General features: G+C 40.3%; 1 protein-coding gene across 2 annotated transcripts in view; it reads left to right on the top strand.

The window, feature by feature from the left end:
- The window catches only part of OPRD1 (opioid receptor delta 1), a 44,601-nt gene extending 22,597 nt beyond the window's left edge, over nt 1-22,004 (top strand). The window contains exons 1-3 of one of the 2 annotated variants that reach the window (XM_042439208.1): nt 6,995-7,096; nt 19,610-19,959; nt 21,116-22,004. In XM_042439208.1, coding sequence (XP_042295142.1) covers nt 19,620-19,959; nt 21,116-21,648 — 873 coding nt within the window. In that variant the 5' untranslated portion in view covers nt 6,995-7,096; nt 19,610-19,619 and the 3' untranslated portion in view covers nt 21,649-22,004. Of the gene's footprint in view, nt 1-6,994; nt 7,097-19,609; nt 19,960-21,115 lie in introns of those variants that run through there. The other variant, XM_042439207.1, reaches the window with a different exon arrangement.
- The last annotated feature ends 2,302 nt before the right edge of the window (nt 22,005-24,306 follow it).

Here is a 24,306-nt window from a genome sequence, read left to right as displayed (position 1 = left end):
CTGAAGGAAACAATCAAAAATGGGGCTGGGCAAAAATTTTGGGAGCTGGATTAAAAGGTTATACTCGGAGCAAAAAGCCCAGATAATAATAAATGACGAGAGAACAGAAGCTCTATCAATAAAGAGGGTAACGAGGCAAGGTTGCCCTTTATCACCCTTGTTATTTATTTTATTACTGGAAATGTTGTTAATCCAAATAAGAGATGACAGATTAATGAAGGGGGTGAAAATTCAAGAACATCATTATAAAATTAAAGCTTACGCTGATGATGTCATCCTCTATTTGGAAGATCCTCTCTCTAGTATAAATCATTTAAATATCATCTTACAAGAATATGGCCTACACTCAGGTTTCAAGATCAATCAAAAGAAAACAACAATTATAGCTAAAAATATGACAAACGATGAGGAAATTATACTACAGGGAAAGTCGGGCTACAGAGTGAGGAAGAAGGCTAGATATCTGGGTGTAGTAATAACTGGTAGAAACATTGACTTGTTTCAAAACAACTACTCTGTCATGTATAAGGAAGTTAAAGCAGATCTGGAAAGATGGTCTAAATTAAATTTATCCTTTTTGGGAAAAGTGGCAGTAAGAAAGATGAACATCTTACCTAAATTTAATTTCTTGTTTCACAATCTACCGATACTAGACCAAATAACACAGATCGAGAAATGGCAGAAAGAGATATCCAAATTTATTTGGAGTGGTCACAAAGCAAGAATTAAACAAAAAACATTAACAGATAAAATCTGTCAAGGTGGTTGCGCTCTTCCCAATCTTAAATTGTATTATTTGGCAGCCTGCTTAAGCTGGTTAGAACCATGGTTTAAACTAAAAGATGATGGACTATTAACACTAGAAGGCATTCAGCTGAATTACGGATATCATGCCTTTCTCTGGTATAACAAAATTAAGGTAAATAAGGCCTTCTCACATCACTATGTAAGAAACGCTTTAATGAATGCATGGTCTAAAATTAAAAAAAATGTTTTACTATAAAATGCCTTCATGGACCTCACCACAAGAGGCTTTCTTTAGAAGAACGAAATCATATAAGGACATGAAATGGATAACATACAAAGACATACTAAATGAGGAAGGGAAAATCAAGCCATTAGAACAACTGAAGGATGAAGTCAATCTGAACAATTGGTACCTCTATAGACAGCTGATAGAAAGATATAGGACAGATGTGAAGAATGAGGGAATAAACCATAGTAATACAGAGCTGGACCACATTATATTTGATGAGAAACCAAAACATACTGCTAAATATTACAAAATATTGAACAGAGATTTAGGACAAGATAAAGCAAGGTAGGCAAGCTTTTTGACCCGAGGGCCAGGTTGCTGTCCCTCAGACAACTGGGGGGGCCGAAGCCAAAAATTAAATAATTAAATAATTTTTAAAAAAATATTTAAATAAATAAACTGGGACAAATGTAGGACAAAATTTTCAAATGGAGGACACTTTTACAAAATGGAGCACACTCAAAAAATTGCTGATTTTTTTAAAAAATGTTAATATAAATACATTTTTTGGAGGCTTCTATAGACAATTCCCCCCTTGCCTGCCGCTTGCCCCCTTCTCCTGATAGGCCAAAGGCCCCATGCCCTCACGCGAGAGGCCAAAGGCTCCGGCGGCAATCGGCAGCAGGACTGGGCAGGGGCCGGTCCCAAGGCCTTGCCGGGCCGCATCTGGCCCACGGGCCGCAGGTTGCCTACCCCTGAGATAAAGGATACTATGTTGAAATGGGCCGCCAAAACCAGAAGAACAATAGATCTAGAAGTATGGGAGAGAACGATGAGAGACAGCTACAAATACACACTATATCAAAACTATCAAAAAAAATTTTTTTCAAAATGCTTCACCATTGGCATATTTCCCCCAAAAAATTGAATGCTATATATAAGACTGGGTCATCAGCTTGTTGGAAATGCCAAAAAAATTAATGCTAACTATATTCATGTCTGGTGGGAATGTAAAGAGGCAAAAATATATTGGCAACAAATACATCAAACTATGATAGATATATTCCAGATAGCAATACCGTGGGATCCATTGCTTTTCTTACTAAATATGACTGAGGTTCTGAAGGAGAATTAAATCAAGGGAAAAAACGTTTAATGTTATATATGCTAACAAGTGCAAGGATCACATTCGCAAAACACTGGAAGAGCCCGTCATTCCCAACACTGGATGAATGGTTAAACAAACTTTATGAGGCCTAGAAATGGATATGCTGACAAACAGAATGAAAGATAAGTTGGGGAAGAGCAGTACAGATAGAAGTGATGAAAAGGACTGGTGGGATGTTAAAAAATATATAAAGAAGAAAATGTCAAAGGAAAAATTAAAATAGGGGACAAGGAGAAACATTTATTAAATATAAGTAGTCAGCACAGGATATAGATAAGATTTCGAATAAATTTTGGATGAGATGACAAGGGGGTTATAATTTTTGAAGGAATACATATTTGATATACTAGCCCACTATTGTATGGTAGGAAAGGAAATACAAATTTAAATAGATATAGTTAAGTGATGTGCTGCGTGGATGGAAAATGAAATATTGTGAATAGATTATGGTTAAAGCAAGACAACAGAGAGGAAACAAATGGGATATGATAAGGGTTAAGTTGCCTTCCAGGAAGGAATTAAAGCAAGAAAATATAAGATATTGGATAATGCAAAGCTTTATATAACTCTGACTTGGTGATGTTTGTTGTGTCATTATTTATTTGTCATTTGTATGTATGTATGTTGTCATTTTTTGTCTAATAAAAAAATTAAAAAAACAAAATTAGACTTTTTCAAGCTACTAAGCTGTTTAAATGAACAAACATTTGAGCAGAAATTCATATCCTTGAGGCTGAAATTCATTATCACATGGAGGGATGCAAAGGCTGAAAATAAGTTCAATTCCAGCTCTGTTAGCTTTTGAATCATAGTCCAGGCACCTTGGCAGATACCTTGCACTCTTGGTAGAAGAAACATTTGCTCCAGTAGGACTCCATTAGCTCCATTTGGTTTTGTTTTGTTTTGTTTTTTAGCAGTTGTTTCTAATAAAATCAGGGGATAATCAGAGGAAATCAGAGGAAGAATTTCACTGCTTCCAAATTGTTTCAATGGGTATTTGTGAAAGCTTGCTTCAATACAGTGGTAGTTGCAAAAGTGCTAATGGTGTTTCTATTAGCACTTAGTGACTGGAAGATGTGGGCATGATGTTCCAGATCTATATAGTTTGGGCACGCAACTTTTTACTATGGTGGAATATTTAAGTCTGGCCTAAACTGCATCAAGTTGCAGCTGAGAGATCCCTGATTATTGTACACACAGACTGCAGCCCAGCCCAAATCTGAAGTCGAAGGCTTTAATGGTTGGCAGACATAGCTTTTTGTGGGGTTTTCAGTCTATGTGGCCATCCATGTTCTAGAAGAGTTTTGCCAGCATTGTGGCTGGCATCTTCAGAGAATGCTTGCCTGGAAACAGTGGATATATATACTGTGTGAGCCTGGGAATGCAGGAGTGATTTGCATATGTTTTGTTCTGTGCTGATGACAGGCTTCAGGCTGGGAGGCTAATGCAAAGAAGGATTAATGTCTCCTAATTGGTGATCAGCTATCTGCCGGGAAAGCCCCTGACTTTGAGTGGTTTCCCATTTGCATTTGCTGAGTCCTTATTTTGCTATTCCTCAGGACTGGTAGCCAAATTTTGTTCACTTTAAGGGTTTCTTCTTTCCGGTTGAAATTGCCCATGTGTCTGTGGATTTCAGTGGCTTCCCTGTGCATCCTGACATGGTAGTGGTTGGCATGGTCCAGATATTCATTTTTTTCAAACAGTATTTTATACCCAGGATGGTTTGTGGCATATTCTGCTACTGCTGATTTTTCTGGCTGGCCCAGTCTGCAGTGTCTCTCGTGTTCCTTGATTTGTCTCGTGTTCCTTCATTTGCACACTGCGTTATGTAACTTGTCTGCTGCATGGTATGCGGTAAATTCCTGCAGCTGTGAGAGGGTCTCTGTGGTCCTAGAACATCGCCACATAGCCTGAAAAACCCACAAAAACCTACAGCCCAAATCTGTTGAGGACTACCATCTTTGTAAGATGCAGGAATTAAATTTGGAAAGTCCCATAATATCTCTATCCAGTAAGAGGCTGCTGTTACATTATTACATAGAGGAACTTGCAAAGTGACATAAACACATTGGATAAAAGGGAAAGAATTTAAAATTATGGCGTATGCAGATGACTTAGTGATCGTGATGGAGGACCCTCTGCGTGGTTACGAGAAAATATTTCAAATTATAGAACAATTCAGAGAATGTGCTTGCTTCAGGGTCAACAAAGCCAAGCCTGCCTTGATTATGTGTAATATGACGATGGAAAACCAAATTCAACTACAGGAAAAAATGGGTGTACAAATTCAGAAAAAAGTGAAATACCTTGGAATATACATCTCTAAAAAGAATAGTGATTTGATAACAATTACAAAAAAATTTGGCAAACAATAAAAGGAGATCTAGAAAAATGGTCACAATAATAATAATAATAATAATAATAATAATTTACAAATATCTTTACTAGGAAAAATTGCAATTATAAAAATGTGCGTACTTCCAAAAATACTATTCCTATTTCAAAATTTACCAATCGTAACTAATGACAAAATCTTTAATCATTGGAAAAAAGACTTGACGAAATTTATTTGGGCAGGTAAAAAACCAAGAATTAATTGGAAATCTTTAACTGATGATAAAGATCGAGGGGGTTTAGCCTCCCAGACTAAGTTATATTATCATGCTTGTAATCTTGATTGGCTAATGGATTGGATATGCTTAGAAAACAAAACTATTAAATTTAGAGGGATTCAATAAATAAGGGAAAAGTATATATAACTATGCCTGAATGGGTGTCACCACACGAGGCTTTCTTGAAAAATACGAAATTTGAAAAGTTGGATAAGATATAAGGAAATCTTGAAACAGGTAGACAGTAATGAAATCTTGAAACAGAGAGACAGTAATGAAATCTAAAAAAGAACTAGGAAAAGATGGGATTAAATTACAATGGTTTCCATACTGTCAACTTTTAGCAAGATTTAAAACTGATAAAAGAGAATTCAGTATTGGATCAGATGATACAGAAATAATTAAAAAAAAAAGAAAGGGAGAATTTCTAGAATATATAAAATGTGCTTAAATTAGAATTGGATTCAGAACAATTCAAACATTGTATGATAAGATGGTCAATTAATTTGGAAATTTCCAATTAATTTGGAAAAGTGAGAAAGAATATGGGGTAAAGATGCTAAATTTTCAACCTGCACAGACATAAAAGAAAATCTAATGAAAATAATTCACAGGTGGTACCTGACACCAGCAAGATTAGGTAAAAGTTATAAAAACAACAAAATGTTGGAAATGCAAAGGGGGGGGGGGGGTTTTGGTAATTTCTTCCATGTGTGGTGGCTATGTCCTAAGGTTAAGAAATTCTGGAATTTGGTAAGAAAAACCATCCAAAGCATTTATAATATTGAATTAAGATTGGAGCCTGAACTCTTCCTTTTAACTCTTCCTTTTAAACATGATAAACAATCAAGAAACCAGGAAATATCTTAAGCAAGTACTTTACCTGCTAACCACCGCCAGAATGTCAATTGCGCAAAACTGGCGCTTGGAAGAAATTCCAATAATTGATATGTGGTTACAAAAATCCTTTACAATTATAGAAATTGATAAAATTACTATGGACTTAAAGGATGATGTTAAAGAAGAGAAAGAAACATTTTATATTTCTGGATTATTGTAAAAAAAAGATGGCACCTCTCTTAGGATTAAATAACTTCCTCTATGCCAAATGTTTAGAACAGTTAGAAAGTTTATTGTAAAGAGATGTAGTATAGATAAATCATGGTCTTTACCTATGAATATAATGCATTTAGTTGTACGGTATTACTTACGGTGTAAATAATGCTAACAATAGGGGTTCATAAATATACTGATAGTAGGGAGGATGGGGGAAACTGTTATAATGAAAGATGCAGAAAGATGTAAGAGGTTAATATGGGGATTTTAGTTGGTTGTATAATTTCAATAAAATAATAATAATTAAAAAAATAACCCAGGCATAGAGCAAATGTTTGAAGAAGTTCCCAGTGATGGAGACAAGCACAACTTTAATCTTTGCTCCTAATTCCAACACAGAGCTCAGTGGGGATTTCTGAGAACATGCTCCCCCCCCCCAAAAAAAAACCCACATTCCTTTTATTAATTTCTCTAGGCCGGTTTGTGGAGTGGTCTCAAATTTTTCTCCACTTTGCACCATTTGTGAATAGATATTGACACCTGCTTCTAGAGCTCTGATGAGATATTTTGTCACTTGAGGACAAGGACAAGATGATGTCTCCATCTGTACAATGATATTACAGTGTGTCCCATTCTCCACTGTGTATTTTTTCTTCTACTTTCAGCACAGTCCTTGAAGCCAACAGGGTAATTTTGAGGGTGTCAGCCTCATGTCTATCTGCCAAAAAACACGTGGAACAGTTGGGGGTCAGCCACTATTGCCTCTGCTATCAGTTGCCTGAGGCATTTGCCTTTCTCTGCCTTAGAGTGTCCAGCAAACTAAAAACATGTTTTTGATTGAAACAAATCAAATCAAAACAAAAATCTTGCATATATTTTACACATTCTATTTAAAATTTCCACATTAATTTGTATGTATCTGACTCTTTAATCCTCAGTAGATCTTAAACCTTTGGGAGGTCTATTAAAGGCGACTGAGGTCCCAAGACACTTCAGGCTTTGAATGTCACCACTTTGAACACTGTTCCCAAGAATGTATTCATTGCAAGGTCCCTTCAAGAATGGTGTAATGTGGTTTTTGTAAGATATCCTCCCCACCCTTTTCTAACTTTCTTGTTCTTTTTGTGAAACCTTCTCCTTCCTTTCCCTCTCTTCTAGGGCCAGCACAGATTGCTAAATTGTCAGAAATCGGCATCGATCACTTGTAAATGGCACTGAAGGCTTTTGGTTTCCAGTCTAATTTGATGGATGCAGTATCTGAGACACTTGCAACTATGTCTGCATGTATGTTTAGTTTCTTTAAAGTGCATTTGAAACAGCCAATCTGCCACTGTAGTATATTTTAATAATAACTTGATTTGTACATTCTGTTCATATAATATTATCCCCCTGGTACTGCTTAGGTAAAAGACAGTGTGGTGTAGTGGTTTGGTTAGGACTCTGGAGACCAGGGTTTGAACCCCTGCTCAGCCATGGAAACCCAATGGGTAACCTTGGGTAATATGCATTCTCAGATTCAGAGGAAGGCAAAGGCAAGCTTCTTCTGAACAAATCTTAGCAAGAAAATCCTGTGATAAATTCACCTTGGTGGTTGTTGCTTTCAAGTCATTTCTGACATAGCAACCCTAAAGCAAGCCCATCACTAGGTTTTCTTGGCAACATTTGTTCAGAGGGGGTTGTGCCAGTGCCTCTCTGTGAGACTGAGAGCATGTGACTTAGCCAAAGTCACCCATTTGGTTTCTATGACTGAGCCAGGATTTGAACCCTGATCTCTAGGCCTCATTCCCACTACCTTTTAAATGGGATCACAATTTGGTTTGAACCAGTTCAAACGACCCTGGTTGCTACTTAAATCGAGATGCTGAAGCGATTTGGTGAGGTGGGGACATGCACCAGACGCATTTAACCTGCATCGTTTTGACACCAATTTTTTTTTTGCATCTTTTTATCAAGTCGATTCAACGCAAGTATGAACCACAAGGGTTGAGACTGCCATGGTCGCCTTGGTCGATGATCTCCGTCTGGGCATGGACAGGGGAAGCGTGTCCCTGCTGGTGCTCTTGGACATCTCAGCGGCTTTCGATACCATAGACCATGGTATCCTTCTGGAGCGCCTGGAGGAGGTGGGAATCGGGGGCACTGCGCTCCAGTGGTTCCGGTCCTACCTCTCTGGGAGGTTCCAGATGGTGCAGCTGGGAGACGTTTGCTCCGACAGGAGACCCCTAACATCTGGGGTCCCTCAAGGAGCTATCCTGTCTCCTATGCTCTTTAACATTTACATGAAAACGCTGGGAGAGATCATCCGGAGACATGGGGCGCGGGGTTATCAGTACACTGATGACACCCAAATAGTCTTCTCTATGCCTCCGACTGATGCAGTGACCGGGGATGGCATCTCTCCTCTCGTGGCCTGTCTGGAGTCGGTAATGGGCTGGATGAGGGAAAACAGACTCAGCCTGAATCCAGAGAAAACGGAAGTACTTGTGATAGGTTCTCCTGGTCCAGGGATGGCGGTAATTCCACCTGTCCTGAATGGGGTCACGCTCCCCGTGAAGGACTCGGTACGCAGCTTGGGGGTGCTCCTTGACTCGTCGCTCCACCTTACATCTCAAGTGGATGCGACAGTCAGGAGCACCTGTTATCAGCTTCGGCGGATACGCCAGCTGCGTCCCTACCTGGGCCAGAGGGACCTTGAAACTGTTGTACATGCTCTGGTAACCTCTCGCTTGGACTTCTGCAATGCGCTCTACATGGGGCAACCCTTGTATCATACCCGAAAGCTGCAATTGGTGCAGAATATGGCAGCCCGACTGGTCACCAATACATCTAGGGCCAGTCGTATAACTCCAGTGCTTAAAGAGCTGCACTGGCTGCCTATCCGCTTCCGGGCGCAATACAAGGTGTTGGTCGTTACCTATATAGCCCTAAATGGCTTGGGCCCAGGGTATCTGATGGACCGCCTCGCCCCATATAATCCGCCCCGCACCCTCAGATCATCTGGGCAGCAACTTTTAAGAGTTCCGGAGGCCAGGTTAGTTTCTACTTCCAGGAGGGCCTTTATGACCTCGGCCCCCAGCCTCTGGAACTCGCCGCCCATAGAGCTCCGCGCAGCCACCTCCCTTCCCCAATTTAAGAAGGGGTTGAAAACGTATTTATTCGAGCAGGCCTACCCCTGAATATCTTTCTCCCAGAATGTGAACTCATCTCCCCCTTTTCCTCTGCCAGCATTAGACTGGCATGAGGCTGTAATTTTTTTAATATGTCTATGTTTAGGTTTTTATTCTTAATATTGTATTTTGTATATTGCATTTGCCTGATGTATATTGTATTGTTAACTCTGTTGTGCACCACCCTGATTTGAAGAAGGGCGGTATAAAAATAAAACTTTTATTATTATTATTATTTATTAAGCTGATCAGAATTGATTCAAATTTGTCCTTTGGGCAAATGTAGTGAGAACCATGCTCCGATATAAAATTGATCCATCAATTCAGATCACAGACCGATTTATAAGTGGGAATGAAGCCCTAAAGTCAAAGCCCAACACTCAAAATCACTATGCCACACTGGCTAAGGCTGCTTTAAGTCAGAAATGACATGAAAGCACAAAACAACAGCAACTTAGATAGCTGATGCATTCTAGTGAAGTCATTTCGATATGTTATGAATTAAATTAGGATTTTCGGAGAGTGGAGGAATAGGATTTTTTATTTTTTGTATGGCTGCAAGACAACACAGCCTCGTTGGGAAAACAATGTGACAGCAGGGAGGATGAGGATGGAGGTACTCCTTCATGAAATGTGAATAGAGATGCAACAACAGATTGATTCTAGAAGCATAGAATAGAATCATAGAGATGGAAGAGACCACAAGGGCCATCCATTCTGCCATGCAGGAAATCCAGATCAAAGCATCCCCGACAGATGGCCATCCAGCCTCTGTTTGAAGACCTCCAAGGAGGGACATGGTCAGTTCCTTTTCATTCTAACTGGCAGTGCTGGCAATTCTAGAGCTCCAAAATTGTTTTTACTTTACCTTTTGCACTTGGTTTTCAAAAAACTAACTTTTATCAGCTATGAGCAATTCACATTACCACTCTGAACACATCTGATCTTGTCTGATTTCAAAAGACAAGTAGGGTCAGGTCTGATGAATACTTAGATGGAAGACCTCCAGAGAATGTCAGATGCTATATCGGGGAACATAACTCAATGGCAAAAACATGCTTTGCATTAAAAAATATCCTAACCACTTATTTGTTGCATGTATGTGGTGTTTGTGATGCTGCTGTACAGCCAGGCAAGAACAAGGGCTGCTGCTCCCTCTGAGTGTGCAAGGCTTTGTATCAGAACTAAATAAGCAAGAGAGAGAGGAAAACATATATATCTCTCTCTTGCAGAGGCTTTGCATGATGCAAATTGCATCGGATCTGAGAGAGTGAGCAAGAGCAGGGGTAAGGCATTAAAATCCTGCTATACATGCTTCTTCACTGAAAAATCACCCACCTACCACCCCAACCAAAATCAGCAGAAAAATGCTCTTGAACTTTCACACAGGCATTCACAGCAAGAGAGGAGTGTTAATGGAGATCATCACTAGATTATTTCTGTAAATGAAAAGAAACTCTTTTATAACTGTCTCCCATTCTATAGTAATGAAAGAACAACAATATCATACAGGAGGTGCCCACCGAGGGCACTGTTATCTTGGCACTGTACTGCTTTACCATCTCCTTGTGATAAGCCTTTGTGATGAAGGACTCAGTTGTCTCCTAAGGTTGTTTGCCCATTTTTTCTCCATCTGGTTTGCTTATATAGTTTCTCCTCCCCTACTTTCCTACCATAATCCTATGAGAGAGATTACCTGAGAGAGAGCCCAAGGCATCCAGTGAGTGAGACTACAACATAGATCTCCTAAGTTCCAATAACTTGATATGAATAGTTGTAACTGACTATAGGAAGTGGTACTAATCTCCATTACTAAAACAGAGCCAGCATTGTGTCCAGCATGACTGCACTGATTGCTGTTACCTTCCCACCAAAATAGTACCTATTTACCTACTTGCATTTGCATGCTTTCAAACTGCTAGTCTGGCAGAAGCTGGGACTAGTGACAGGAGCCAACCGCTATAGCATTCTTGAGGAACTTCTAATCTTTGCTTAGAAATCTCAAGTGAACCAGAATACACAAACCATGTGTATGAAGGCAGATGAAGACTGATGTGTACATTGAATTGTTCAGCATAAGACTGCAGTCTCTCTAAAATTTAAATTTAAAATTAATATTTGGTTCTGTAGTCATAGTAGAATGGGGAGGGCAGTTGGGAAGGGCAGCAATGAAAAAAAAATTAGGAAAGAAGATTCTAAAGTGTGAAGTTAAACAACTGAACACTAGAATAATCCAATTCGTGGTATTTCTCATCAGCAAATCAGAGAATCATAGAGTTGGAAGAGACCTCAAGGGCCATCCAGTCCCATCATGCAGGAACTCTCAATCAATGCCCCTCAACAGATGGCCATTCAAGCCTCTGTTTAAAAAACATCAAAGAAAGTCGTTTTTCTGTGTACAGATGTGACAACTGGACAGTGAAAAAGCCAATAGAAAGAAAAAAAACTCATTTGAGAATAGGTGCTGGAGAAAAGTGGGGATTTCGTTTCATTTTATTTTAATTTATTGTGCATTATTTTTTGTTATTGTTGTTTTAAATTCCAGGATATATCATGATAGACTTGTGGCTCAATTCTTGCAGTTCACGTGGGCTTCCATGGTAATTTCTTCTCGAGTTGGATGTTCCTTTATAGTATAAAGTTTTTTTAGATCATTGTTCCTTTAGCAGTCTTGCTCATATAGAGTGACAATTTCGAGCAAGTTTATAAACAAAGACACTGAAGCCGATTGGCCAAGTTGCCCATAGTGTCATGAAAACTGCATGACTCCTTCTCAGTAGATGAACTTGGTTTCTACAGTTAGAAGGGATGCATAATTTTCAATACCTCTATCATGGCTCTCCTTTTCCCTTAAACTGCCCAAAAAAAAAGCAAGCTATCCTCATAGGAAGTTCTTGCTGCCCATTCGCTATTTTGGTTATCTGTTTTCACACGACTATATATCTTTTTACGCTCTGTGTGTAGAACTATAAACAATATTCCAGATGCGATTACACCATGGATCAGAGTAAAGGCAGCATGATATCAACAGTTATATAGCTGATTCCTTCTATAAATATGCCCAACTTTGGAATTTGCTCTAAAAAAAATATAAGGCAGCCAAACGTTAGGCTGGCATCGGTGAATTTGCAGTACATGAATGGTCCTTTTCTTCAGTCATTCCAGAGCTCTGGAAATGTTCAAATAAAATATAATGGTGGTGGCTGTAGCTAAATGGGTTTTCGGGGGGCCTAGCACTTGTATAGCTATACAGTACCACAATCTGGCATGGGGGTTTCAGTTCTCCAAATGAAATGAAACAAATACAGAGAGGCAGTTTGATGCAGTGGTTAGCACTCTGAACTAGAATTTGGGAGAGCTCTGTTCAAAGTTCACATCTATTCTGCACAGGTTGGGAGAAGGATACCTGCAAAGATGTGTGCCTCTACACCAACCCAGCTGCTATTGACAACTAGAGAGACTGCTTTCTTAGTTGTAATACCTTGTCTGTGCAATGCTTCATTTCTCCAGGATGGTTGGTACCAGATTTTCTCTGCTGTTTTATCAATCTAAAATTCCTTCTGATAGTTAGAATCTTTGTTTTATCTCTTTGTTGTTAAACCATCTACTATTAAGTAGAAACATCTGAAATGACATGCAACATAAACTAAAAAAAAAAAACTTAGAAGCTAAATGCTGGAAAAAGAAGAATTCCTTTTGATATTCTTACTTTATCCAGCAATCATGCAGTAACATCTTTTCAGAGAACTGTAAAACTTCAAATGAATATTGTTAATCATGAAATTTCCAGAAGCTAGCCTTTCCATGGTAACCAGAGACATTTTAAAAGCAACACTGGCATAAAAGAAAACAATAGATAATTATTTCATCAATATGAATTGGATGAAATAGACAACAATATGAAGGAGGGGTGGATAGCTAGGAGGGGTGGACAGTTTCAAATAAATTTATTTTGCAGTGATTTGTACTTTTTTTTTTTTTTTGCAATGGAACATTTGTTGAAAGTGAGAAGAGGGGGACATTGCTGAAGCAATATTCCTGCTTCCTTTGAATTCTTCAAACAATTGCTTCTTCACTCCAAATAAGTTATATAACAACTAATCCTTTTTGTGGATCTAGCAGCATCTCAGTTAAAGATGTTTTTGTGCAGAGTGGTACTGGATGTGGGTGTGAAGCTATGTATTCCTAAAATTGAACCAGAAGATCCAGGAAAGCCAATAGGACCATCTAATCCAGTACCCTTTCAGTTGTCTTCTCGATCCCTTGGGGAACAAGGCTTGCAAAAACAAGGCTTGCAAGCAATAAGCATTCCCTGTTAATGACATTGGCATGATACTCAGAGGTATACTAATAATGCATTTGAACAAGAGGTCTGTTGACTTATGTTGACCCCAAGGTGCAGACCACATTGGGTGGCATATTAGAAGTGTCTACTTTCCAGTGTGTACTGCACACCTCTCTGCAGATAGACTAAGACTCCCAGAAACGGAACTAGGATGGACCAGATCCACCCGCAAGTGGCAAGAAGGCTGGCCCCTTTGGGACTTGTGAATAAGGCGGGTAGACTGGGACAATCCAGGGCACCGATAGTCCATTCAAGCTCTGGTCTACCAGCTGTCAGCAGTAAGTAAACTGGAGCCTTTCTCTTCTATAGTACTCCTGTGCTACCACTGGCCTGGTGGCTCCTAGCTGGGAAGTGACAGCATGAGTTGCCATGTTAGAGTGCTGCCAACCCTAGAGATGCCACTCACAGAACCCATGAATTTCATAGGGTTTTCTTGGCAAAGAATAGTCAGAAGTGGTTTGCCGTTATGTTTATCTGAATATAGTCCCCTTGAAAGTCTCCATATTATTAACAAAGGCTGACCTTAGTTACTTTCAGAAGGAATCAGAGATACACTACTTCTGACTATCTGAAGGTTCTGTTTAGCTGTTATAGCTAGATGTAGCCTTATCTAACTAATCATCCTTTAAAGTCATATAAAGTGAGTAACCATCCCCACAATTTGTGTCTCAAAAAAAGACAGCACTTCTGTTTTGTTTTCTTTCTTTCTACCAGTTTAAATTAATCAGAACGAGGATTGGTCAGTGTCTGGAGGGGAGGCTTAGGACAAGATTGTGCTGCGCAACAATATATTGTTGTTATTGTTGTTGCTTTTGTTTATGGTCATGATACAGAAGCAAGAAGACATGTTTAAGTAGTTCTTTGGAGCCTGGCCATTATTTGTTTCAAAACTGGTTTTGATCTAGTAAGAAAAGTCATAGAAGAAACTTCTGACAATGAAGTTCCTTTTTACAAAAGGTCCTTTTACACATACCTATTTCCCTCATCCTCTTAGAAGCATTGGTATTAGGAGGGTGGTGAAGGAGGCTGGAGAAATATACACTATCAGGTTGCAGCATATTGTCTGCAATAACAATAAAGCTTGAGTTGAAAAATAATACATTCTAGCCAGTGTGCATGCATGATTAAAACAGAAAAATAAACAGCAGCTGCCTTCAGACTCACTTACTCAGCTGAGTAAACGCAAATAGCAAAACAAAGGCATTTATCAGACGGGGTCTCTGCCGTGTGGAACTGGGGCTTTTGCGTACTGGGCGATTCGAATTTGCATGCTAATGCGAATGTACTTTCATACCTGGTATCGTTGGATGTGCGCCCCTTCCGCGGGGCTTCCGAACTGAGTGCGTATTGGCTCCTCTTTTTGGCGTGTGTTGGTGAGTGCACTTAATAAGTGGATTGGCGATATCCGCATTGGGGCCCTGTTTGATCTCAGTGCGATGGGTCTGGTGTGAATTCCCAGTCCTGAACTCCGTCGCAAGACCCCCCCAGATTCCAACTCTCCCATGATGCCCTGTTGCAATTTGCCCCACTTTTCCTTCCGGTGGGTCTTTCCTCTTGCCGGTTCCAGGGAAGCCGGGGGAGGAGCGCTCTTGGCTCAGAGGAAAGGTAAGGTTCCAGGGGTTTTTCTGCAAAGTGGGGTTTAAATTTGCCCGCTTGTGATGGGGGTGTGTGTGGGGTTTCCTCCAATATTCTTTCTGCTCCTCTCCTTCGGTGTGCAACCCATCCCATCATCCCCTGCCTTCTCCCTGGGGCCCATCTGAACCTCTCCTTCTACCTGCCACCAATCCCATCATCCATTGTCTTCTCCCGGGGGGGCATCTGCACCTCTCCTTCTGCTTGCCACCGATCCCATCATCCACTGCCTTCTCCCAAGGGGGCCCATCTGAACTTCTCCTTCTGCCTGCCACCAATCCCATCATCCTCTGCTTTCCCCCAGGGGCCCATCTGAACTTCCCCTTCTGCCTGCCACTGATCTCATCATCCACTGCCTTCTCCTAGGCCCCCTATCTGCCCCCCTAATTTGACCTGCAACCCTCCCAGAGAAAGCCCTTGGACAAGTCACACTCATTCATATGTGTGTATACACACACACACACACTCTTACACACACACACCTAGAGCTAATGTAATATATATCTCCATATATATATATATGTGTGTGTGTGTGTACATATATATACACACACACACACCTAGAGCAAAACATATATATATTTCCATGCCTATGTTCATATACATACATACACACATTCACACACACACACACGCAGAACTGAGCATTGCTAATTTGTTGCAAGTGAAGGTAATTGTTACATTAAAACCAAGCAGGAATGTAGAGAGGAAACAGTAACGGGCATGTTGTATTGCATTGTTAACGTGCATGAGCTTGCTCTCCAGCTGTTTACCGGGCTGTCATGCAAGGCACGAAAAACAGGAAGTGACCTCCGTTTTCACCCCAGAAGCGTTTAAGTTCACGACCCATGCAGAGCACCACCGAGCATGCGCGAGGCGGCCGATACGAATCGGTCAATCCGCATGTTAAGGTCCGGTTTGGTAAAACATTCTGCACTCAACGCACTTTGCGCGAATGCGGATTGGGCAATTCGAAACCCACCAATGCAGAAAGACTCCCAGGTATGAAAGTACATTTGCGTTAGCACGTGAATTCGAATTGCCCAGTATGCAAAAGCCCCAGTTCCACGCAGCAGAAACCCCGTCTGATAAACAAATGGGACAGCAAATAACTCTAACTCATCAGCTGCCCCCAGCACATTTTTTAAAAATAAAATAAAAGATCTACAAATCTGGCAACCAAAATGGAAAGTATAAGAAAAGTGGAGGCTGGTGAAAGGAAAATGTCATCCTAGGAAGAAGCTTTCAAGCAATCTCTAGAAGGTTCAGATTTTTGTTTACTTATCTGACGTTGTCATTTTAGTTCACATGTGCATCATTTTAGTTTTTGGATGAAAATTTTCATGGAATATATTAAACAGCACTCCATGTTTGTAGTACAGGAACATACAGAATGTTAGAGGCGTAGCATATCTCATAAGAAGAATAATTTGTATCCCAAATGCCAGGCTTATCTATCCAGGCCAAATAGAATAATCTCACCTTGTTTTCACAGTGGGCTGTCCAGATGGCATACAGATAGTGGGTTGTCCAGATGTGCAGAATCCAGACCTTTCCTGCACCTCAGGGCTTTAATTGTGGGGATTTACTCCAGATTTGAGGGGGAGATCTAGAAATTTACTTATGTTTGTGGATGGTGCTTCATAGCTTCATTGGTGTGGGGCTGGGGTGGTGGGTGCACATCATGGTGGTTGGCAGTGGCATCCCTAGGGTTGGTGTCACCCTTGGCAGTAACTCATGGTGTCACTCCCCCATTGACCTCCTCCCATTTCACACTAAAGATACTTGTAAATCATAATTCCCGTGTACCACTGAATGTAATGCTAATAGTTGTGACATAAACTAGTAAAATTAAAATTATACTTTCAAATTACAATATAATATGCATAACCTAAATGCATTTACATATACACAGTGAATATTTGGTTAAAATATAATGTTTTAAAGAATATTTTTTTAAAAAAATTATAATTATGAAATTTGAAATTTTAACTTTAAAATTAAAATAGGCCTCCTTGCTTCTCCCACTGAGCTTCACATCACTCCCACTATCCCTTAAAGCATTTTAAAGAGATGCAGGTAAATGCCATAATGTTTCCGTCAAAATACAAGTGAGCAGCAGTGGTGTCACCTCACTTACAGCGTCACTTGGTGAATGCACCCCCGCACTCCCCCCCCCCCCCACCCTAGTGATGCCACTGGGTCCAGCAGTCCTGGTGTGTGTTGCCATGTTTTACCTACTGCAGTATGTGTCCATCAGTGGTGAGGGGTTAGACTGGGGCATCATCTTCATCTACCTCCCTTTCCAACTGGGTGCCAAATTCATATTTACTGCTTGTATTCTGCCCCATTCCTCTGATCCTCCTTTGCTCATTTGCTTATGTGGAGATCTAATTAAGTCCCTTCCTTCAAGTTCCCTCATACAGATCTCTGCATGAGCAAATGAGTGAACGATTGGGGGAAGGATTGGAAGAAGAGTGCAAGCAGTAATGAGCATGACACTCGGGTGTGGGGAAGGAAGAGGTAGCAGGTACCCGCCATCTAACCCCTCACTGCTGATCATGATTGGGCATTTTCATACTTAAAAGATGAATAAAATATGGCTCTCATGACTAACACCCTCTTGTCTATGGGATATTCTAAAGCTAAAACAGCCATTATGCAGGGCATAAAGGACACACAATTCCAAAACCATAGAACTCAGTCTGCAAATTATTTTTCTTATTGGGACAGTATAGGACTGCTTACTGTGCCAAACTACATCACGAACCTTTCGATTCCCGTATATAGAATAGCTTTTGCACTGGCTAGATTAAACGTTCTTAAATCAGCATTACTGGAGGGTAAATTTAGCAAGACTCCTGTTCACGAGCGAATATACCCCTGTAACTCAGGAGATATAGAAAATGTTGGACATGTATTGTTTCATTGCCCTTTTTATGACAATGCTCACAGAGATTTGATCACTCCTATACTCTTGAATGTACCTGGGAGATCTGAAGCTTTCTATTTAAATTACCTATTATCAGACTGGAGCTCGCATATAACTTATAAAGTGGCACAATTTTCTGCACTAGCAATCGTAGGAAAACAACAACACATAATATTGTGTCATGTCTGATACTGCATGTCTGGTTAAAATCTGATATTGCTAATCTACCTTTATTATTTCTATCTTAAAGGTGGAAACTCATAAAGGTTTATTTCTATTTTATTTATTTTCTTTTATTTTAAATGAAGCTATTTTAAATGTAACGGAAAAGAATTATTTACATTTCCAGTTGGTAGATTTTTATCCTAAGCAATCTTTTTATGTGTATTATTTTATTTTTATGTTATATTTTATATTGCTGTAGGTCTTTCACTGTAACAAAGAATTTAATTCATACCCAAAATAAAATAAAATAAAATACTGTTTTTCTCCATCGTGTGTGTGGGTGTGCGCACATGTGTACATTTGAAATTCCCTCATTCATTGACTGAGGAAGCAAAGGGGAAAAGGGAATTGAGTGGAGAAGCATCCAATCTGAGTGGATCCAACTATTGGATTATGCATGCTGGGAATGGGAAAAGAAGCAAGTTGGCTATGGGAAAACATGAGGCCAGGCATGTCAGTCTCACTTCAAAGTGTTTTGTGTTTATGGATTTTATAAGGTTTCTGTGGCATGACTGATTTTTTTTCAACAACTCAGATGCTCAAACTAGTGAGCAACTACTGATGCTAAGGTTGCTAATTCTAACATCTTTTAATAGGTGTGGGGAGTTTTTATTTAATCTTGCTGTAAGCAGCTTTGAGTGTGTATTTTGGGGAGAAATCAAGAGATGAATCAATTAAATACCTGAATAAATAAATTAAAATAGGGGTATTAAAATTGCCAATTTCATTTCCTCCCAACATTTCCTCTCAGAGGTTTAAAAACCTCTTATGAGGCCCAAAACATACCCCTCATAATTTGAGGCCCAAGCTGTATCTTATTCAGTTTGCATCTGAATCTGACACGTCTATGGTAGAACCAACTCAGATCAGCTGTAGTTTCCAATGCCTACATTATTACTGGTGGTTTAAAAAAAAAGTTTAGAGATCCCTTTTTTCCATACCTTTATTTACCTGGGCCGGAGGTCAGTAAATGTGTGTATGTTGTTCAGAAAGCAGTGAGAACAATGTGGGAACAGTAAGCTATGATTGTGATGGACAAAAGAGCTTCACTCAGCAATGGGGAATATGTGGCCTTCCAGAGTTTGCTAGACTACCATATTTTTTTAGACTAAAAAATTAATGTGGAGAAAAATTGTGGGAGTTGTAGTATCTGACACCATGTGTTCCTAGTCCTGGCTTTAAATTGTGTCTCCATCTATGCTCAGTTTGTAGATTTGTAAATAACTGTGCATATTACAAAAAGCCAATATTCTTCTCACTGTCAGTTTCCAAAGGAAATCATGTTGGTAAGCACTGCACCCCTGAGTCTAATCACAGCATGAATGAGAAATTAGAGTGAAGCATATTTTTGGTTGCAGGTCTATATCAGTATAAGAGCAGAGCAAGACTAGAATGAAACACCCAGATTTGGGACCTTTGAATGTGTCCATCCTTTCTGAGCAATAAAACAAGGAGATGAAACAGCTCATAACTGTCCATTTATCTCATCCCAACAGATACACCAAGATGAAAACAGCCACCAATATCTATATTTTCAACCTGGCCCTGGCAGATGCCTTGGCCACCAGTACATTGCCTTTCCAAAGCGCTAAGTACCTGATGGAGACCTGGCCTTTTGGCGAATTTCTCTGCAAGGTTGTCCTCTCCATTGACTACTACAACATGTTCACAAGCATCTTCACCCTCACCATGATGAGTGTTGACCGGTACATAGCTGTCTGCCATCCAGTCAAAGCCCTGGATTTCCGGACGCCTGCAAAAGCAAAATTAATCAACGTTTGCATCTGGGTCCTCTCCTCTGTTATTGGGGTGCCTATCATGATCATGGCTGTTACCAAGTCTGATGGCAAGTATATGCTGATTCTTCTAGAGGCTTGAGAATGCAGAGATATCTTAAATAACTACAGCTAGAAATTAGGAAGGTGCAGTACCAGATTTATGCAAAAACTAAGTAAAATGGGTTTTAGATTATAAGCCAAATACAACCTTCCAAAAACATCATCCCTCTGTTAAGGATGACCCCATCCCTCCCATGCTATGGGACCTCTTAAATTTCTCATAGTTTAGCATGTTAGCCCCAATTTATCTGACTAGCCTGAGGATGGGAAAGAACATAATAATAATAATAATAAAGTGTGTTATATTTGTGAGTTCCTTCCAGTTGATTTGCAAATATAGCTCAGTCATGCACAAAACAATCTCAAAGGTATTTAACTGTATTGAAACTAAGAAGGAATTGCATTAGCAGCAATCCCTGATGTTCCTAAACTTGTTACATTAAGCAGATGGCACTGTAAACAATAGCCAACTGTGCCAGCTGTGCATTGCTGTCAAAATTGGACATCTTTATCTTCTGCATTGACCAGTTGTTGGGAATGATTGGATTTGTCAATTTGGGACACCGAATTGGCTTGGGCAAGGCTGGTCCACATGATATGCAGCTGTTTTCCCAAGTTTTAGAAGGAATATCTTTCCAGGTTTGATTCCACGATTCACAATACTAAATAAGGGCTGTCTAAATAGGACCAGTAGAAACTGCCTTAATGGTCCATCTGCTGTTTTCTACATGGAGCAGTTCTCCAGCATTTCAGACAGGGGTCTTTCCCAGTTCAGAGGACCAGCATGGGGTAGAGGTTTAAGCATTGAACTACAACTCTGGAGACCAGGGTTCAAATATTCACTCCAGCATAAAAACCCACTGGGTGACCTTGGGCAAGTCACATTGTCTCAGCTTTAGAGGATGGCAATGGCAAGCCCCCTCTGAAGAAATTTGCCAAGAAAACCCTATGATAGGGTGACTTTTGGGTTGCCATATGTCAAAATGACTTGGGGGCAACTTTCCCAGTTCAACATAGACATGCTAGTGACTGAACTGTAGAGCTTTTGCTTCCCAAGCACATGCTCTGTCATTGAACCTTCAAAAAGAAAGCAGCCATTTCCTAACTAAGATTGTTTTCTCTCTTTCTTTCTCACCTCATTCTTTTCCTCCCCCTTTGATGCAGGCAATGTTGTTATGTGTATCCTCCAGTTTCCAAAACCTCAGATTTACTGGGACACAGTCACCAAGATATGTGTTTTCATCTTCGCTTTCTTAGTTCCCATCTTGGTTATCACCATCTGCTATGGACTCATGATTCTTCGTCTGAAGAGTGTCCGTCTCCTCTCGGGCTCCAAGGAAAAAGACCGCAACTTGCGTCGCATAACGCGCATGGTTCTGGTTGTAGTGGCTGCTTTCATCATCTGTTGGACACCCATCCAGATCTTTGTCATTGTTTGGACCCTGGTGGGCATCAACAAAAAGAACCCCTATGTGATGGCCAGCCTGCATTTCTGTATCGCTTTGGGATACACCAACAGCAGCCTCAACCCTATTCTTTATGCCTTCTTGGATGAAAATTTCAAGCGGTGTTTCCGTGAGTTCTGCCTTCCCTTCCACACACAGATGGAACAGAATAGCTTCAGCCGGGCCCAGACCACCACCCGCGAGCGGGTCTCTACCTGCACTGCTTCTGAAGTCCTCAATAAGTCAGCATGACTAGACATGGATAGCCACAAAAGGGGCTCCAAAGGTCATAAAGATGAGCTACATTCTGAAGTGACCCAAGTCACCACCACAGAATTTTAGCAGGAAAGCAAATGCCATGGAGAGTGATGGAATTCCTTCACGTACTGCAAACGAGATTCTGTATAAGAAAAACACCAGCTGAAAACTGATATATGTGTGGATTTCTAAAAATAAGAACATTTCAGTTCTGAGGAGAATTCTCAAATCAGCATTGATTGGATGATTTTCTTTTCTTTTTATTTTTTTTACAGATGTTTGGCTTGCACATATATTTAGCTTTTAAAATGTAAAAAAGGGCCACAGAACATGTTTTTGTAATATTTAATATGTTTCTCAGTTCATTATTGCCTAGGTATTTTTATAAACCAATTATGAGAATGATTTTTAGAACATGAGGCATGTCAATGGAAGCCTCCAAATAAACACCATCTCTTGCACAACATTGTAATGCTTAAAAAAAGGTTAACTTTCCAAAATTAAATTCAGTTACTCATTTGGAGAAATAAACAGCAGCATTTTATTTGCTTGTTGCATAAAGGGCCAACTCCTTCTTAACATCAAGCCACAGTCCTATAACCATAGTCATATTTCTACTTAATAAGAACAAACCACAGAGATTTGAATCTTGTGGCTTTCCATGCCCTGTCCACCTGTGTTACTACTCCCTTTTTATCTGGAAAACAGAGGCAAACCAATTTTTTTGTTTCTCTAATGTTGCCTTTTTAGCTCATTGGGACAGGGAACCAGACTGTCTATGAACCTGGAGGTAGAGAAGGAAAGTGGGAGTATAAAATTAGTTATGTACATCTTATTCTTTCCTTTGATAAACACCGTGGAACAAACTGCAGAGAGTCCTGTCATCTTCCTTGAGTCACTGAACCAAAGGAATATAGTCGAGGCTACAGGTTCAAATCCATATTCTCCAGTGATAACACAAAGACCTACCTTGTTCACATGAAGGCTAACATAATTTGACTGTTCTGACTTTGTAATCCTCTGGGATTCAGCTACAATCTTGGACCTGATTCAGGACCACTAGCAAAGAACAGAGGTACTATTCCCTCATTGTACATATGACCCTTTGACAGTGCTCCAGCATTACTCAGGTGGCAATTATTGTGTGAACAGGCTTGGGACACCTGTGTGACTGACACATGCACAAGGCTGTGACTGGGAAGCTACCATTGCATCAATTGTCTGCTTATGGGCGTTCCATAGTAAGCGTATTGTTGGCCACTGTGGGTAAACAATGCTGGCTTAAATAGGTCATTGGTTTGATACAGCAGGGCTCAACATATTCTTCTGCTGCATTGGTATACACAGTTTCAGTAAACTTTCTTTATTGTTCATCCCCATGCTTTATCCTCTGCTTTCAGATTTGTTATCTTATCCATAGAGGGCACATTTTGTCTAGAATAGGTGGCAAAACACAAGGAAAAGTAAGGAATGTTTATATTTCAGTGACAGACCTGGTACAATAAAAGGGTTCAATGAATTGTAAAATTAATTGTTGTTGTTCCAGCAACCCATAGTTGCAACCTTAGGCTCCTATCTAGTCCTTTCACCCCTAGGATTCCTCCCTGGATCTGGTACTCAGGCTTCAAAGTAATCCAGGACTAGTGGCTGTGCTGATCAGTGGAGTACTGTGTGATGTTTTCCTTGTTTAAATGGAAGTAGTATACATTGTTGTAGAAGGGTCTTGAAACCATGCCCTATGAGGAACAGGGAGCTGGGGATAGTTATCCTGGAGAAGAGAAGGTTAAGGGGTGATATGATAGCCCTGTTTAAAGAGATATATTGAGGAGGCAGCTAACGTTTTCTGCTGCTCCAGATTCCACCCCAACATTAGGTGGAACTTCCTGACAGTAAGGGCTATTCGACAGTGGAACACACTCCCTCGGAGTGCAGTGGAGTCCTTCCTTGGAGGTCTTTAAACAGAGGCTGGATGGCTTTGATTTAGATTTGCTGAATGACCATTGCTGTCTCTTCCAACTCTATGATTCTATTCTATGAACACCAGTAAAAGTTTATTAGTGCCGAAAGGGGCATGGCGGTGGTGATACTAGTACTAGCAATCCTAGTATGTGCAGGCGGCATTCTGATGGCAGCCTCCCATCCACATGGAGGGGCACCATCTCTAAATAAGCGACACACAGCGTCTGCCCATTGCTGCACGTCACTTACATCACAAGTGTGCAAGTGGTGCACTCATGATGTCCTGACCAGCAGCAAAAAAAGCAGCCAGTTTTTCCGGGTTCTTTTAACTCCGGAGAGACGCGGCACAGTTTGGCTGCTGTGGTGTCCCTCTGGAGGGAAATAGGCCACCAGCAGGCCGCTTTTTGGGGCAGTCTGTCCCAGGCCTATATAAGTGAAATAGGAGCTCTCTGAATTCTTTCCACATTCCCAGCTCCCTAAAAGCCAATTCAAGTTTTATCCATCCTTGCTTGATAACTAGCCTTCAGATACTATTTCTGACTCCCTACAAGAGCCATTTGTTTGAGCGTTGGACTAGGACTCTAGAGACCAGGGTTAAAATACCATTTTAAGACACCGGATCACCATGGGAAAGTCAGCCTCAGAGGATCGCTTTGGCCAACCCTATCTGAAGAAACCTGCCAAGAAAACTAC

Source organism: Sceloporus undulatus, chromosome 9, assembly GCF_019175285.1.
Source record: "Sceloporus undulatus isolate JIND9_A2432 ecotype Alabama chromosome 9, SceUnd_v1.1, whole genome shotgun sequence".
Taxonomy (NCBI): domain Eukaryota; kingdom Metazoa; phylum Chordata; class Lepidosauria; order Squamata; family Phrynosomatidae; genus Sceloporus; species Sceloporus undulatus.
Note: the sequence above shows the minus strand (reverse complement) of the source record. Positions and strands in the feature narration are given on the sequence as shown.